We start from the raw sequence: 14,257 nt of genomic DNA, 5'->3' as shown, positions 1-14,257 counted from the left end.
TAGTTATTACCCAAGTTACATCACATTAATTAGTCATTAATTAGAACCTCACTACAATGAAAATGGCTTGGCAAAAATTAATTTTTTAAACATGGCTACATAGCCTAATGAATAGAGAATGCAATGTTCAAGGCAGTTTTTCCATTTTATCCATGTGTGTAATTTAATGAAACTTTGAACATCAACGTTCAAAATGTGCTTGTCAAGCATTCAAAAGTTTGCAAAATCATTAATTTTTGAAGCCTGATAGGGGAATTCTGTCTTGAACATTGCAACCCCTGCACCTTAAGCTTCCTTTAGCAAAAAAAATTACATCTCTATCTGCTCTAGATGCAGAGATATCATTGTCCCAAAACAGCCGGGTGGCAAGAATTTGCAAATTGAGAAAAATGAGAAAAACCCAAATGGGCCACAATTTATTGAATATTCATGATGATATCTGCATATGTATATTTCCTGGGGGCTAATAAGCACCAGGCATGTAGTCTGACTGCTGCTTGTGGGTAGAGTGCCGCTTTTGCAGTGCCCGTTGCACACTTGCAGAAGAGGCCCGTTTGCGCATAGACTCGGTTGTTCGTCGCCTATCCTTCTCAGCCATCCTCTTCCTGTTACTTAGGCCAAGGTTAATGTCCAGCTCGCTGAGTATTTGGGAAGACGCTTGAAGACTGCCTGCATTGAAACGGACAACAGCCTCTGCAACAGCGGCTTGAACCGCAAATAATGATGCATGGCGCTCCTTTGGTGCCAGTGACCATATTAGCGAGTGCAAACTCTCGTTGCTGTTTTGAGTTTTTCCTCGCTGGCAACGCTCCAGCAGCTTTCGGTCTGCCAAGCGCTGATATATTGGCAATAGTGCCTTGCACACATGCAATGGCAAGCTATATCTGTGCTTTGGAGTGGGCTCTCCCTTTGCTGCGGCAGCATTTTGGCGGCACCATGAGCTTGGGCCCATTGGGCACAGGCTGTGATTTGACACATTATCATTTGATGTAACGTGGTGATACGTGGCCATCACTGCCTGCTGCATTGCTTCGACATCTCCGGTGTGAGACTTCAAAGCCCAGCTGTAGTATGCAGTCAACTTGTTCACAAGGTCGCCCGTGAGCTTGCCTTTGCCACTGAGGCTCTCTGTTCCCTCGCCTTTGTGCTTAGCAATCACATTGCGCAGGGCCGTGCCCATGCGCTTTTGCACATGGTTTGTGCAGTCCTCTTTCTGCACTTTTATAAAACCATACACATCAGCCTCCTGCAGTGCCAGAAATGTGCGGCTATCTCCATCACACAAAACTGTCGTGTATCGAAGGCCATGTTTCTCTAATGACCTTTGAAACATGACAAGTGCAGCCTGCACTTCCATCTCGCCAGATTTTTTTTCCGTGTTTTTCTGACACCTGTGGCTGCTCTTCCATGCCTCATACGATGGGTCACTTTCCGTAGGCCCGCGCTTGCACCCCGCACAGAAGTTGCTGAACACAACATAGTCTAGTACAAGTCCAGTGAACAGCTCAATCACTGCGGCCACACCGATGTGCGATGAATGACCCCGGGTCATCCACGAACCGTCGAACGAGACAGCGATATTTCCAGGGTTGTCCAAGTGCAACTCTGTGTAGAGCTCGCGAACGGAACGGGCACTGTCCATCATCACTTTTTCGGCTGCGCGCGTTGTCGCGGGCGTCAGCTTGTTTTTCATGTAACCTTGCCAGGTTTTACAGTGAAGCCCTCTATGGGAGATATTCATTACTGCAAAGACATCGTTCAGTGCAGTTTGCCGATTTCCCGTACTTTGCATTGCCCGTGCAGCAAGAATATTAACAGTAAATGGACTTATTTTTTGGCTTCCTTGAGCGCGCGGCGAACTCCACGCAGATGAAATCTCGCCGCAGTTCACGCACAAGAGAGCGAGCCTCACGGCTAAACCGTATTCACGATCACCTTTAGAAACGTCCACGTTTCCGCCACACACCTTGCACTTGACGGCACTCAGCAGTTCGGTGAAAGATTCCAGATTCACAACAGTGAACGCAGTATCGTGTACACTGCCGTTGGCGTCTCGAAGCGGGCGATCGTCGCAGTTGCCGATGAAATCCTGTTTCCTCTGCGTTGCTGAAGTCGAATCGAGAGCTTGTAGCTTTTCTTTAGCTTTCGCTTCAATTTCGAGCAATTCCGAACGCTGTAGCATCCTGGTGTCGCAGCGTATGCGGCCGCTGTGCGTAGCTGTCGCCGAGCTCGTTAGGCTTACTTCGTCGTCCGCTAACGCTGCTTCACCGGCCGCTGGCTCTTGCGCATTATCGGTGCTTTCCGATGATGCAGGACGTGAAGGAAGGTTGTTGACTCGCTTATTTCTTTTCCTCTGACCGAACTTGTGCCGCGAGTGGAATTTAATCGGCGACATCGTTGTGCGTCGGTCTCGCTTCTTTCAACAAAATGGCGCCGGGGACGCGTCTGCCAGCGACCAGCAGCAAGCCTAGCAGACGAAGCATGCGAGAATCCGCCAATGGGAGGGCTCGTTTCAGTCACGTGCTCATATCAGCGAATCGGACCTCGCGCTTTTTTGTTGTTTGTGCTTGTTTTTCTCCGCGGCCATTCAGGGCATGCAAGCACAAGCGGCGGGAAATTGAAGCGCAGAGAGTCTTCTTTCAAACGAGACCAAGATGGCTGCGATCGGCGCGCTGAGACGAGCGTTCCGCGGAGTAGAAAATGCACCGTTTTTATCGTCTGCTCATGCACAAAATCGGGTGACGCGGTGATTTACATTTCGTAATACGGCAAAAATATTGATTTCTGGGAGACAAAAATTTGTGAAACTGGAGATTAATAGTTGTAGATTCCGAAAATGCCAATTTCGAAAATTCGACTTTCTGGTCATTTTTTGGTCCCAAAGACCCGTGTCCCCCCTTAAGGTTCTTAGGTGGCACCAAGGGATGCATCAAAGGCTGACACCACCCAAGGCTGGACAGTGGCATGCCCATAAGCCCCTTACATGGCCATGCATGTCATGCTTAAAACACGCTACTCCACATGAGAAACAGCCACTGGCAACAGTGGCCGCTAACCTGGAGGAAGCGAAGGGTGTCCGGAAGCAGGGCAGCCCTCGTTGCCGCCGCCTCCGGAAGGCCTGCTCGACCAGCTTGCCTTCCGACTGGGGATCGATGCGCCAGAAGGACCCCTTGCCTGGCTCTTCCTGGGATCGGGGTACCTTGACAAAGTACCGGTTCAGGCTGAGGTTGTGCCTGATTGAATTCTGCACAAGGAGAGGCAAAAGAGAGGACAGGTGAGCACTTGCCGCAGGACAGATCAGCAGGAGGCAACGACCACAGCAAAACCTTGTCAATTCGGCCCCAGTTAATTCGGATAATTCGAACTGTTGCTGAAGTTCCGCCAAACCCGCAAAGCAGGTTTTAATGTATTTAACGCACGAGTGGAAAAAACAGTAGAGATTATTCATGCGACGCCAACTGCATGACGTGCCTACGCAGGCACCCGTGACTGCGTGACAACTAGGTGGTCAAACGCACAGGCGGTAGCCTCGCAGCATGTTTCGTTGCGACTGCGAGAGAGGGATAATCTGGTTGTCCAGAACAATCCTATTAGGAGGCACAGTGGCCCATTTGCGAGCAGCTCGCAGTGCGGCTTAGCAAAAGTGGAAAAACCTGCAAAACACCTGCCCCTCAATTTGACCTTTTAGTTGTGACCCTCTTAGCAACAGGCACCTGCCAGAATGCAGTGTTGCCATGCGAGGGCCTCCTGCTGCCTGCCAAATCCGCGAATGAGTAATGTCTACACCGAAGCACTCGCTCATCCCAAAACCAGAGACAGATGAATGGATGCAGCGGCAAAGAATGAAGGATTTGTGACTGGCCTGCCAGCCCTTGTCAGCTGTCCTGTAGTAGGGGTAGTTTTTGGTGATGTAGGAGTAGATGCCACTCAGAGTCAGCTGCTTGTCCTGTGCCGACGAGATGGCCTGCACAATCAGCTGGGCGTACGAGTAGGGGGGCTTCTGGTCCCCGTCTGGGCCAGCCCTGGAAATGGGACAGCGGCGGTCACAGGTTGCAAGCGATGAGCACCAATTCAGGCCACAGAAAGCAAAGATAAGTATGTTACGTTAATACTCAATGTATTGGACATGTCTGCCTCGGGGTTCAAAAACAGCCATGTGGCATTATGCGCTTGATCATGAGAACAGCAAGCCCACCCAATGCAAAACCATTCATTAACCACGACGGTTGTTGTGGTTAGTTTTAGCAACCATAGCAAGCAAAAACAGTGGTCTGCCAAAAACTATGACACATTACTTAAAAGAACTGCTCATGGTACTGCTCTGCTGGTTGGCTAATTTTGCTTTTTTTGTTTGTAACAACAACAAGCTGTAACAAGATCTAACAAGCTGTTCACCTGTAACATATATTCAAGCACTCTGTTACTTTACAAGCTACATGCTGTCACTAGCATAAGACATGATGCTGAGGTGCTGGTAGGTGATTTGCTGGTAGGTGATACCAGCACCTTTTTATGAGCCGCTACCAACCACCACACATGGTGGTTCTAAGCAGAAAAAAAACAAGACCTTCCTTACTGCATACAAAACCAGAACTGGCAAGTGTCATGGAATACATGGAGCACAGTCGAACGCTCACCCTGGCCCAGAGTTGTTGTGAGGCACAGGCCCGGTAGCGTTGGAGCCTGTGCTGGGAACCTCCTCGTGCCTTTCCACGGCAGCGGCGGCCATCTGCAGGTCGGAGGCGACATTGCGGCGGTGGCTGCCCGCCCGGGGACTCGCAGGACACGAATTTGCTGCACTGCATTTGGAAAAGCAAAGGAGGGAAACACAAGGCTGTTCTACGTCATCTCCAAACATATGTGTCTGCATAACCACACACAAGCAAGTACACAAACAAAAATAAGAAAAAGAGAGGCAGTGCCCCGCCAAGACATTTTTTCTCTTAAGAAGACATAAAGCACAGTTAGCCTTCCTGCTAGAGTGCTCATGATCACTAAAAAATATGAGGTTGTAGGCCAAATGACTAAAATATGTTGTAAGAAACTAAACAGCACAAGGATAGTGTTTTAGTGTTTTTGGCCAGGATGAAGGGGCCCTGTAAAAGCGACACTGTAAATGCCACCTTTCACATGAAAGGCTAAAATCAATGCAAAAAACATCCTACTGACATACAACCAACAAGTTCCCCCTGTAAATGGCTGCTTTTGTAAAGGAAAACCTATGTCAATTCCTCAATACCTGTTCCTGTTATTTAGCATATTCACCAAGAAGCGTACGCCTACTGCAAATTCCATAGGCACACACTTGACCTGCACAGCTGTCACAAAGTTGGCCTGGACTTGAAGGATTAACTTTTTTCTACGGCAACAGAAGAACCCTAGCGTAAAAAGATGTATGCTTGGCTGTGGTGGCGAGAAACCAACAGAAAATTTTAAAATTAACTTTCTCACAGGGTAATGTTCCTTTCCATTTGGAAGGCCAAGTTTGCAAACCCTGACAAAAGGGTCACCACTGTCCCCCACCAAGGCGACAAAGAATTGAAATAACTGATACACACAGCTAGTTCTGAAACTGGCTTAAAGCACAAAGGTGGTTAAAAAAAAGAATGTCTAAATTGATATAGTAATGCAGCACAGATAGCCTCAAATAGTAGGTATCTTAGCATAGCAGTGCTGCAAATGGCAGCACCTCTTTTAGGGTAGTACATACTCGGCAGTTGGCTGTCTGCCCTTTCAAACCCATTCCAAATATGGTTTATGGGTGTTTAAAGTCCCAGAGAGATGCAGGTTATCAAGGAAGGGCTCCGGAAATTTTGACCACCTGGGGTTCTTAAACGTGCACCAACATCACACAGCACACGGGCCTCTAGAATTTAGATGAACCTGCATCGAAAAATCGACCGCCAAATATGATAAACCAGTTAAATTGTACAAGATGCGACGACTAATTGCAAGAGAAAAAATATGACCCTTGATGTTTCTTTCCCCAAATAACTCTACTGCGCTAAGGCCTATTCATAAAATGTAATCAATTTCCTGCAGGAGACCTAGCCCGTCTACAGTGAAATCTCGTTGATACGATTCCCCTAAATACATTTTTCGGCACAATATGTTTTTTTGTTGGTTCCCGGCTGATGCCCTATAGAGGTCAAGCATTTTTGTACGGCTAATACGATCATATTTCCACATCGGTTTGGATAATACGATTGCGGAAACGTCTGTAAATCTCGCATAGTTTCGATTTTCGCGCCAAGAGGCAGCACAAGTGTCCTAGCGCGATCCGAGAGTAGCTGCAGTAGTCGTAACTCTCCTAGCGCTTGTGGCTGATTTTTGATCTTGGACATGACCTTTGCTATGTAAGAACCACATCGCTTCAATGATGATGATGATGGCAGAGCCAGTCCTTTGCAGCGGGTGGGCAGAGCTACTGAAATTAATGCACCGAGCGAAACCCCAGGCATGGTCGGACTGAAGAGGTGGCGACGTGCGCTTTGTATGCTCGAGGCTCGGCCTGGCTCGGCTCGAGTCCGGCCGTGTCCCAGCAAAACGCCTGCAGCAGTGTGGCGGCCTCTGGGAGCAATGTTCGCAAACTCGCGCACCAAACGCATCGAAGCGCACCGGCGGTTTTCAGCGCCATCTATCCTAAGACATAGTACTAACGTTAAAACCACGTGACCAAGAAGCAGCGACTGGTGCATGCATTGACAATGCGCTGTAGGCTTTGTCGGTTTTGTGCTTGCCATTTCTCGTTGCCATTTTGGTCATAAAGTTTCTTACTATTAACTAGAGGGAAAGCTGGCGGCGATGCACCTTAGCCACCATGGGTGCTCAAAGCATCATGGTGCGATGAGCTACTTGGTGCGGGACAGTAGGTTTTTTTCAGGAACACAGAGTGGCGTTAGTGATATCCCAATCCGTATTCACGGCACGCTCCGCGTGCAGATGACTTCGGCGTAAATGTAGTGCATAAAAGCCATAGCAGCGAAAACGCAACAGCACACGACGCCAATAAAAGGTTTCTGTTTTCCGAAATGCTGTAGAAAAACCTTTTAAAATGTTGAAGCGACATTTTCTTTAAAAAACATATTTCTTTTTAAAAGTGCGCCTGCTAAACACGAACGAAATATTGCAATGCTTGGCCAATAGGAGAGCAAGCCATCACTTATTTTGAGCAAACTTTGCATTTACATGCTTTTCTGCTCGTTTGTTGCAATTTATAGACAGGATATTGAATGGTAGGACATTCCTGATTATTGAACAATGTTTGTTTTTCATTATTTTTTGGCCAAAAGTAGTGGTTCTGCAGTCGGTAGCTCTCTGCCCCATGATGCTTAGAGCGCCCATGGTGGCTGAGGCTGTCTCGAGGAAGCTCCATGCAAACTCCCACAGGCGGGGGCGCCAGCTTTCCCTCTAGGTAATAGTAAGAAACTCTATGATTTATTGTTCCGAGCGTTCTGCTTGCACTTGTTCGCACTTGTCGTATCTTCTGCTTTGGTGCCGCGTTTCACCATGCCCAGGAAGCGGAAAGCGTTATCGCTAGAAGAAAAACTCGACATCCTCACAAAAGTCGACGAAAATCCGCTGAAGAGACGTGCGGTGTTGGCACGCGAACTTTGTTTGCCTGTCTCCACGCTGAACACAATCGTCGGTAAGCGACAGGAAATTCGGAAGAACATACAAGTCTTCGACGCCGACATGAAACAAACAAGGGGCGCCCAACATGGCAAGATGGAATAGATTCTACTCGCATAGTTCAGAGAAGTAAGGGCGGCGGGCATAAACGAGGACGGGACTGTTGTTCGCGAGAAAGCAGATGAGATTCCATTCTCGCTGGGCATCGAAGATTTTAAAGCTTCGGGCAGGTGCATCCATCATTTCAAAACACGGCATGGCCTGTCATATAAGATTGTTTCCGGCAAAGGGAAGTCTGCTGACCAAGACCAGGCCTCCAACTGGCTTTCGACTCTGCCAGCGGCGATTTCTCAGTACCGGCACACAGATGAGGCTGGATTGTTCATCAACATTCAGCCTGAGAAAAGTCTCAGCATGAAAGGTGAGACGTGTCAAGAAGGAAAAAAAAAAAGCAAAGAAAGAGTCACCGTATTGTTGTTCTGCAACGCTGATGGGACTGAAAAGCTTCAGCCTACTGTCATTGGCAAGTTCTGGAAGCCCCGCTGCTTCTTGCGCAACCCGCGCCTTCCTGTCGTTTACAAAGCGAATAGGAAGGCATGGATGACCAGAGCCCTTTTCACAGATCCCCACCTTTCTGGATGCCCGGATGCGTGCAGAGAACCGTAAAATTATTCTATTTCTCGACAATTGTGCCGCGCATCCTGTCAATCCTTCGTGGCTGCAAAACGTGAAAAGTAATCTTCCTGCCACCCAACTACACCTGTCACTCGCAGCCCCTAGATGCAGGAATCATAAGAAACGTCAAATTTCACCTCAGGAGCTTGTTGGTCAGACGCTTTCTGGCCAAGATTGACCGGAAAGATGCCAGCTTGAAGGTGGACCTTCTTGATGCCATCCATTTTCTGGCGATGTCATGGCATCGTGTCAAACCCAAAACCATTGCCAACTGCTTCAAGAAGTGTGGCTCTTTTTGTGTGTCTGGCTACACGGTGGAAAATGAAGATGACGGCGCAGAGATTAACATCCCAGAATGGGGTGACCTCAATGTCGACGTGTCTCCGGAAGAGTTTGTATCGGCGAACGACGAACTGGCGACATGCAAATAACGCACTGTCCAAGGCATCATAGCAGATGTTACCGCTGAAGAGGAGAGCGACGACGATGACAACCAAGACGCCGGAGATTACAGCGGCGATCGTCGGCCATTAAATACTGACGGTAAACTCGAAGCTTTGGACGCGCTTCGTGGGTTTGTCGCGTCTGCAGAGCTCAGTGATGAAATTGCTACTCGTTTCTACGAGTTCCAAAAAAGCTTGCTGCAGGACATCGAAAAACAAAAAGTGCAGCGTAAAGTGATGGATTATTTTAAAGTGCTTTAATAAAAGCAAGTTCTGTGCCAAGTATGTATTATTCGCGATCTTTTAGAGCCCGTTTTAGATAATACGATTTGCGAATAACACGTTTTTATTTTCGGTGCCCGTGAGAATCGTATCAACGAGGTTCCACTTACTAGGAAGTTGGAACACACAATGTCACCATCACCTCATCCGGCATAACTTTTTCTGCCAACCTGTAATATATATAAAAAAAATAAAACCATCAGTTGTGCACTTGTTCCTACCACCATAGATAGAGGCCTACCAGTATATACCATAATTTTTGTTAATTAGTGTGACAGTACACTGACCCCTTAGCTGATGACCTTTATGTGCATCTTAAATCTCCTTTTTTTAAACAAACAAACATCAGTAGATCTTGAAATTGGCTTGAAAAACATGCGTGAATACCCAAGCACAGTGATGAATAAGCACAGGTCTTAAGTATAGGTCACGATACTCAAAAGTCAATTCAGACCTTTTCAGATGGCAGTCAAGAAATAGGTTCACATCTCACTTCTGGCTACCATGCCACCACAGCTAACATCAACTGCGGTAAGCAGGCCACACATGACCAGCAGTCAAGAGCCAACGCCGCAGCAAACTCACCTGATGCCCACTGCAAAGCCTTCCCGAAGGTGCTGCAGCCGATTAAGAGCACGAACGAAACGAGCAGCCGCAGAAACGGTCAAACCAGTATTTAGTGAAATGAGAAGTAACAAATGAGGGAAGTGAACATGTACAGCTCCAAAATAGCTTACAATGGATGTGACGACAAAAGATCAAAGGTACTGCTTCATGAGTTATGGACGCATTAATGAATAAAATGCGCAGAAACACATCTGCCTGGCTCCTCAGGGGTGATGCACAATGACACCAAAGGAAATGCTCGAACATGGATGTGTACTACTGATCGTCAAAACACTACACAGCATGAAAGCAAACGAGAAAGAACTTCACAGCCAGCATGTATATCCATGGATTGAAATGTGCAGCCTGTAATGTTCTGGCTACCTCAGTGTACTACTCTGCTCTGAACTGCACACGAAAGCTGCAAGGAAAGCCAGTTTTCTTCGCAGTACCCATGTCTCACAATTTTTGTGGCTAACTGCACAAGAGTGATAAAACGCCAATGTTCTGGAAGCTCAGCACCTCTATGCCTGCTCTGAAGGCCTACGCCGGCAACAGCCTGTGGTGCTACTTGCATGTGACCTTATCATCAGAGGAGACTGGCCTGGTGTAACGTGCTGTTTGAACCGGAACTCAGCCGAGAGGGTCTTGCGCCAGCAGCGAGGGCTGGTCGTCTCAGAGACTGGGCAGAGGCGTCACATGCGATGGGCGCCTTCACCGACACAGCTACAGGGCAGCCGTTCGGAAATTAGGCTCCCCACCTGAGCGTGCCGGTGGGCGACGGGATGGGGCTGGTGAAGCTTGTCTCTGGCTCGGGGATGTTGATCTTGAGGGGCGGCAAGGGTCGCGGCAGGTGGTGGGGCACCACCTGAGGGGGCGGCGGCTGTCGGGGGGAGGCGATCAGCGGTCCAGCTTCCAGGCGTGGAGGGGGCGGAGCGCCCCCGCCTATGGGGCCCACCTCATCCACTAGCGACTGGAACATTATCTTGATGTTGGTGCTTGGGAAGCGGAACACACATCTGCATATGGACAAGGAAGAGGAACAGAGAAACGAGGTTAGGAATCGGACTGAGGCGCCTCCATTACATGAACTTCGTGGACTATTATAAGTTATAGCCTTAATAAAATTGTAACAACTGATGTGGGGGATGTGTTTCTCATGAGCCTGCATTTGCTATGCAAGTAAATACAGTACTGCAAGCATGAGTAGAACCACTTGCATTGCTATTCCCTTCATCTATTGCTGCCACATGAAGGTGACACTCAAATCATTTGGGAAGACAGCCTTTCGGAAGCAGTTCTTCAAAAAAGGTTTCAGACAAACTACAAAGGCTTGCACATTTTCACTACAGTAGGATTCAACTAAAAAAAAAAGCAGCTCGTAACGACAAGCCATAGATCGTGCTGTCCTGCATTACTCCACTCACCAATCACCACAGAAAACAAAACCAACTTTTTAATGTTATGCTATACCAAACAAGCTGGAGGCATCAAAATTCATAAGCTTGTAGTATCTCGTGATTAGCTTCTTGTTTAGGCAACAAGAGAAGCTTTATTAACAGACTACTCTTTCACTGCACAGGAATCCTGTGTGGCGGTTCTGGAAATGGGCAGACCTTCACTGCAGAGTTAAGTTGTATCCAACTATAGCACAATGTGCGCAAGGTGAAAGCTTTTGACTGTTCCATGATTTACAAAAAAAAAAGGAAACCCTGAAAACTCTAGTAACAACGACTGAAAAGAAAAACATTAATGAACTGTATCTGGCAGACCTATGAATCTTTATTGACCATTACTGAACAACCTATTACTGTCTTGACCCAGTGGTACTGCCCCTCAAGAGAGCATACTACCACGTTTTTTTGCAAGCGGTATCAGAAACCACGAACTATAGAATACGCACAGCACAACTCAAAACCAGATAGGGAATGTACAGGAAACTACGATAGCTTTAAATACACTAGAAACAACTAAGGGACAAGACAATAAGTTTACCACAAAAGCCCCCACTATTCAATGCAATTAAAAAGCCACCTCGAACACAACAGTCCCTCGGCATAAAAAGCCGTTAGCTCCAATGTGCTGCCAAACACAATGTGCGAGCGTCAACAAACATCGGCGTCTTCGTTTACTGCCAAACACGTCTACCGCAAATGGAAGGTCGCTCAACGCCGAAGAGCGCGCACAAAGTGATCTCAGCTGTGCGCGCGAGGAAAAACCGCACTGACGTGTTCGGGACTCTAACGTCTCTGCCCGCAGATGTCTCCATACTGGCAGAGATGACGCAAGCAAAAAAAAAAAAAAAGCCCTTCTTTCTGCACAGCTGCTGTACGAAGCTGCGTTTGCAAACAAAGCAAGCAGAAACTCGCTCCGTGCTAGTTTTGAAATACCTAGCCAGCGGGGAGTACGAGAGACAATAGACGGGGCCCGGGAATAGAGAGATGAGAAGACAACTGAGCTGTCAGTCAAGCCCCAGTCTCACCCCACCCATTCCTCCTGACAGTCGCAGCACTGCGCGCGCTGCCCATGCGCTAGCTGCATTATGCAGCAAGCAGCTGGAGCGGCGCGGCCAACTAAAGCAAAAGCAAAAATTTTTGACTGCCTGCAAGAATGAATGCCTTGAGCGAAGCAACATTGTTGCTGGCCTGCCCCCTTGACTTGACACAATGGGAAGTGAAAGTCACCTCCCACTGCACAGCGACAGCTTGTCGCGAAGCCAAGGTCGACTGATGGAAAGAAAATCAAAACAAGGCACACAGCAGCAATTGCCATACACAAAGCATCTTTAACACAGACAGACAAATTTGATATTTAAAGATGACCAGACATCACAGCACCAGAGTACTGGAAAGGTCTGCCTAAATCTCTCGAGATTACAAAATATGTAAAAATACTGTGAACAAAAACACATACGTGACAAAAAGGTGCACTGAAATGGCAGACATTTCTTTAGCAATATTTTAAAACTTAGCAAAGCAATTTCTTTGCCCTTTTCAAAACTTTTTACTCTGAACTGTTTTGTTTGTTTGTTTGTTTGTTATGCTTCAGACATTCCAGAAGCACTGTCAAGGGGCAGGGGCAAAAGGCGATTACAATGATCGCCAGTTGGCGTCTCTGGTGACCTCAGACTGATAGAAATTGAATGCGTGCCACAAAGAAAGAAGGGAGAGAAGAACAAAATAAAAGCTATTTTTCTGACTGACCAAATACCTCCACAGTCAGTGCATGATGAAAAGTAAGGCATAAACATCACAAAGGCACAAGAAAGAGAGAAGACAACACACTCTCTCCAACTTGTCAAGCTTTCTGCTGACTTATGCAACCTCTGCACAGCAAAAACAATGTCCACGCGCCGTCGTATGTGTATTAACATCACCTTGGCAAATAAATTTAACTTGTTTGTGAAATTTGCGTGTTTAAGATTAGGCTTCACATATCTTTGCCAGGCTCAGTGCGAAGAGGTTCAATTCTTGCACTCGTATTACACTCCATAAACTTTTGACGGTGAACATACACCACTGTAAAGCATAACAAGAAAAAAAGTTCTAATGCAAACATGCACTTGTTTAGAATAAGGGCAGCATCCTGAGGTTGACATGAAGTTTACTGGCTGGTGCTGCGAGCTAATCAACTACACAGCTCTCTATTGTTTCCAGTTTGCTTTGCTCACCAAACCTCCCAGAGTTAGTTTGTACCAATATTAAAGTTTTATTACTGACTGACTCAAGGAAGAGGTGTCAAGTGATACACAGCCAATGTACACTGTCGTGCGCGTGCACTGAATCAAGGCTGCTCCTCTTCACTGAGCTCCTTCCACAAGAGAGAGGAAAGTGTGCGGTGCACAATGAGTCGGGTGCCGCGGAGATAGCAAACACAGAACAGCTGCCGCCGCTGCCGAGGTTTGCCGCCCTTCCTCATTTACCGTCCCCTCGTTACTCCAGTGTTTGTTTTAAAATTCGTCAACCATCTGTCCTCGTTGCTGGAAGGCACACAAGCCTGTGAGCACAGCTTGGATGAAGGAAGTAAGAGTGAACTTAAACCGAGAGAGCATCTGTGCCCCAAAACAACAAAAAAATAATAAAATAAAAATAAGGCACACAGGAATACCTCACAAAACCTGTGGAGATTTCTGTACAAATCTGCCTTCTGTTTTGCAATAACACAGCTGGCACAGTGCTCCGACCAACCAACCATGGAACTACAGGTCTACTTGATTTGTTTGCATTATCAGTTCACTGGACTTACCCCAATGCATTTATTTCGCTCCACAAGCTGCGAGTCAAGTCAAAAGAAGAAAATTTCCCTGAGCAGCAAACAGCACCTCACCCAGCTGAGCCACAACACCCCTGTGGAGTCGTGGAAGTGTGCATCCCTTTCTGGCTGTGCCCTTTCTCCGCAGATAAGAGAATGAACTCTTGATTACTTGAGACAGCGCAGAACATGGAATCGAAACACCTACAGGATATGCAGTGCAGGAGTCGCATCTAAATCAGCAACCTCCAGGAAACATAAGATAACCAGAAAAGTTGTGCAGTCATATTACCTGACAGACAAGGGACTGGAAATTTAGGTCCAAGTGAGACGCCCTTTCAATGCAAATGGCCAATACAACCTGCAGC

At 47.3% G+C, this 14,257-nt stretch overlaps 1 protein-coding gene across 1 annotated transcript in view; it reads right to left on the bottom strand.

Moving 5' to 3' along the window:
- Nucleotides 1-14,257, bottom strand: part of FoxK (forkhead box K) — an 83,674-nt gene that overhangs the window by 23,648 nt on the left and 45,769 nt on the right. Inside the window, exons 2-5 of the mRNA XM_077634559.1 lie at nt 10,400-10,657; nt 4,638-4,799; nt 3,863-4,022; nt 3,057-3,244 (exon numbers count right to left, since the gene is read on the bottom strand). Of these exons, the coding sequence (XP_077490685.1) occupies nt 3,057-3,244; nt 3,863-4,022; nt 4,638-4,799; nt 10,400-10,657 (768 nt within the window). The remainder of the gene's footprint in view (nt 1-3,056; nt 3,245-3,862; nt 4,023-4,637; nt 4,800-10,399; nt 10,658-14,257) is intronic.

Source organism: Amblyomma americanum, chromosome 8 (assembly GCF_052857255.1).
Source record: "Amblyomma americanum isolate KBUSLIRL-KWMA chromosome 8, ASM5285725v1, whole genome shotgun sequence".
Taxonomy (NCBI): domain Eukaryota; kingdom Metazoa; phylum Arthropoda; class Arachnida; order Ixodida; family Ixodidae; genus Amblyomma; species Amblyomma americanum.
Note: the sequence above shows the minus strand (reverse complement) of the source record. Positions and strands in the feature narration are given on the sequence as shown.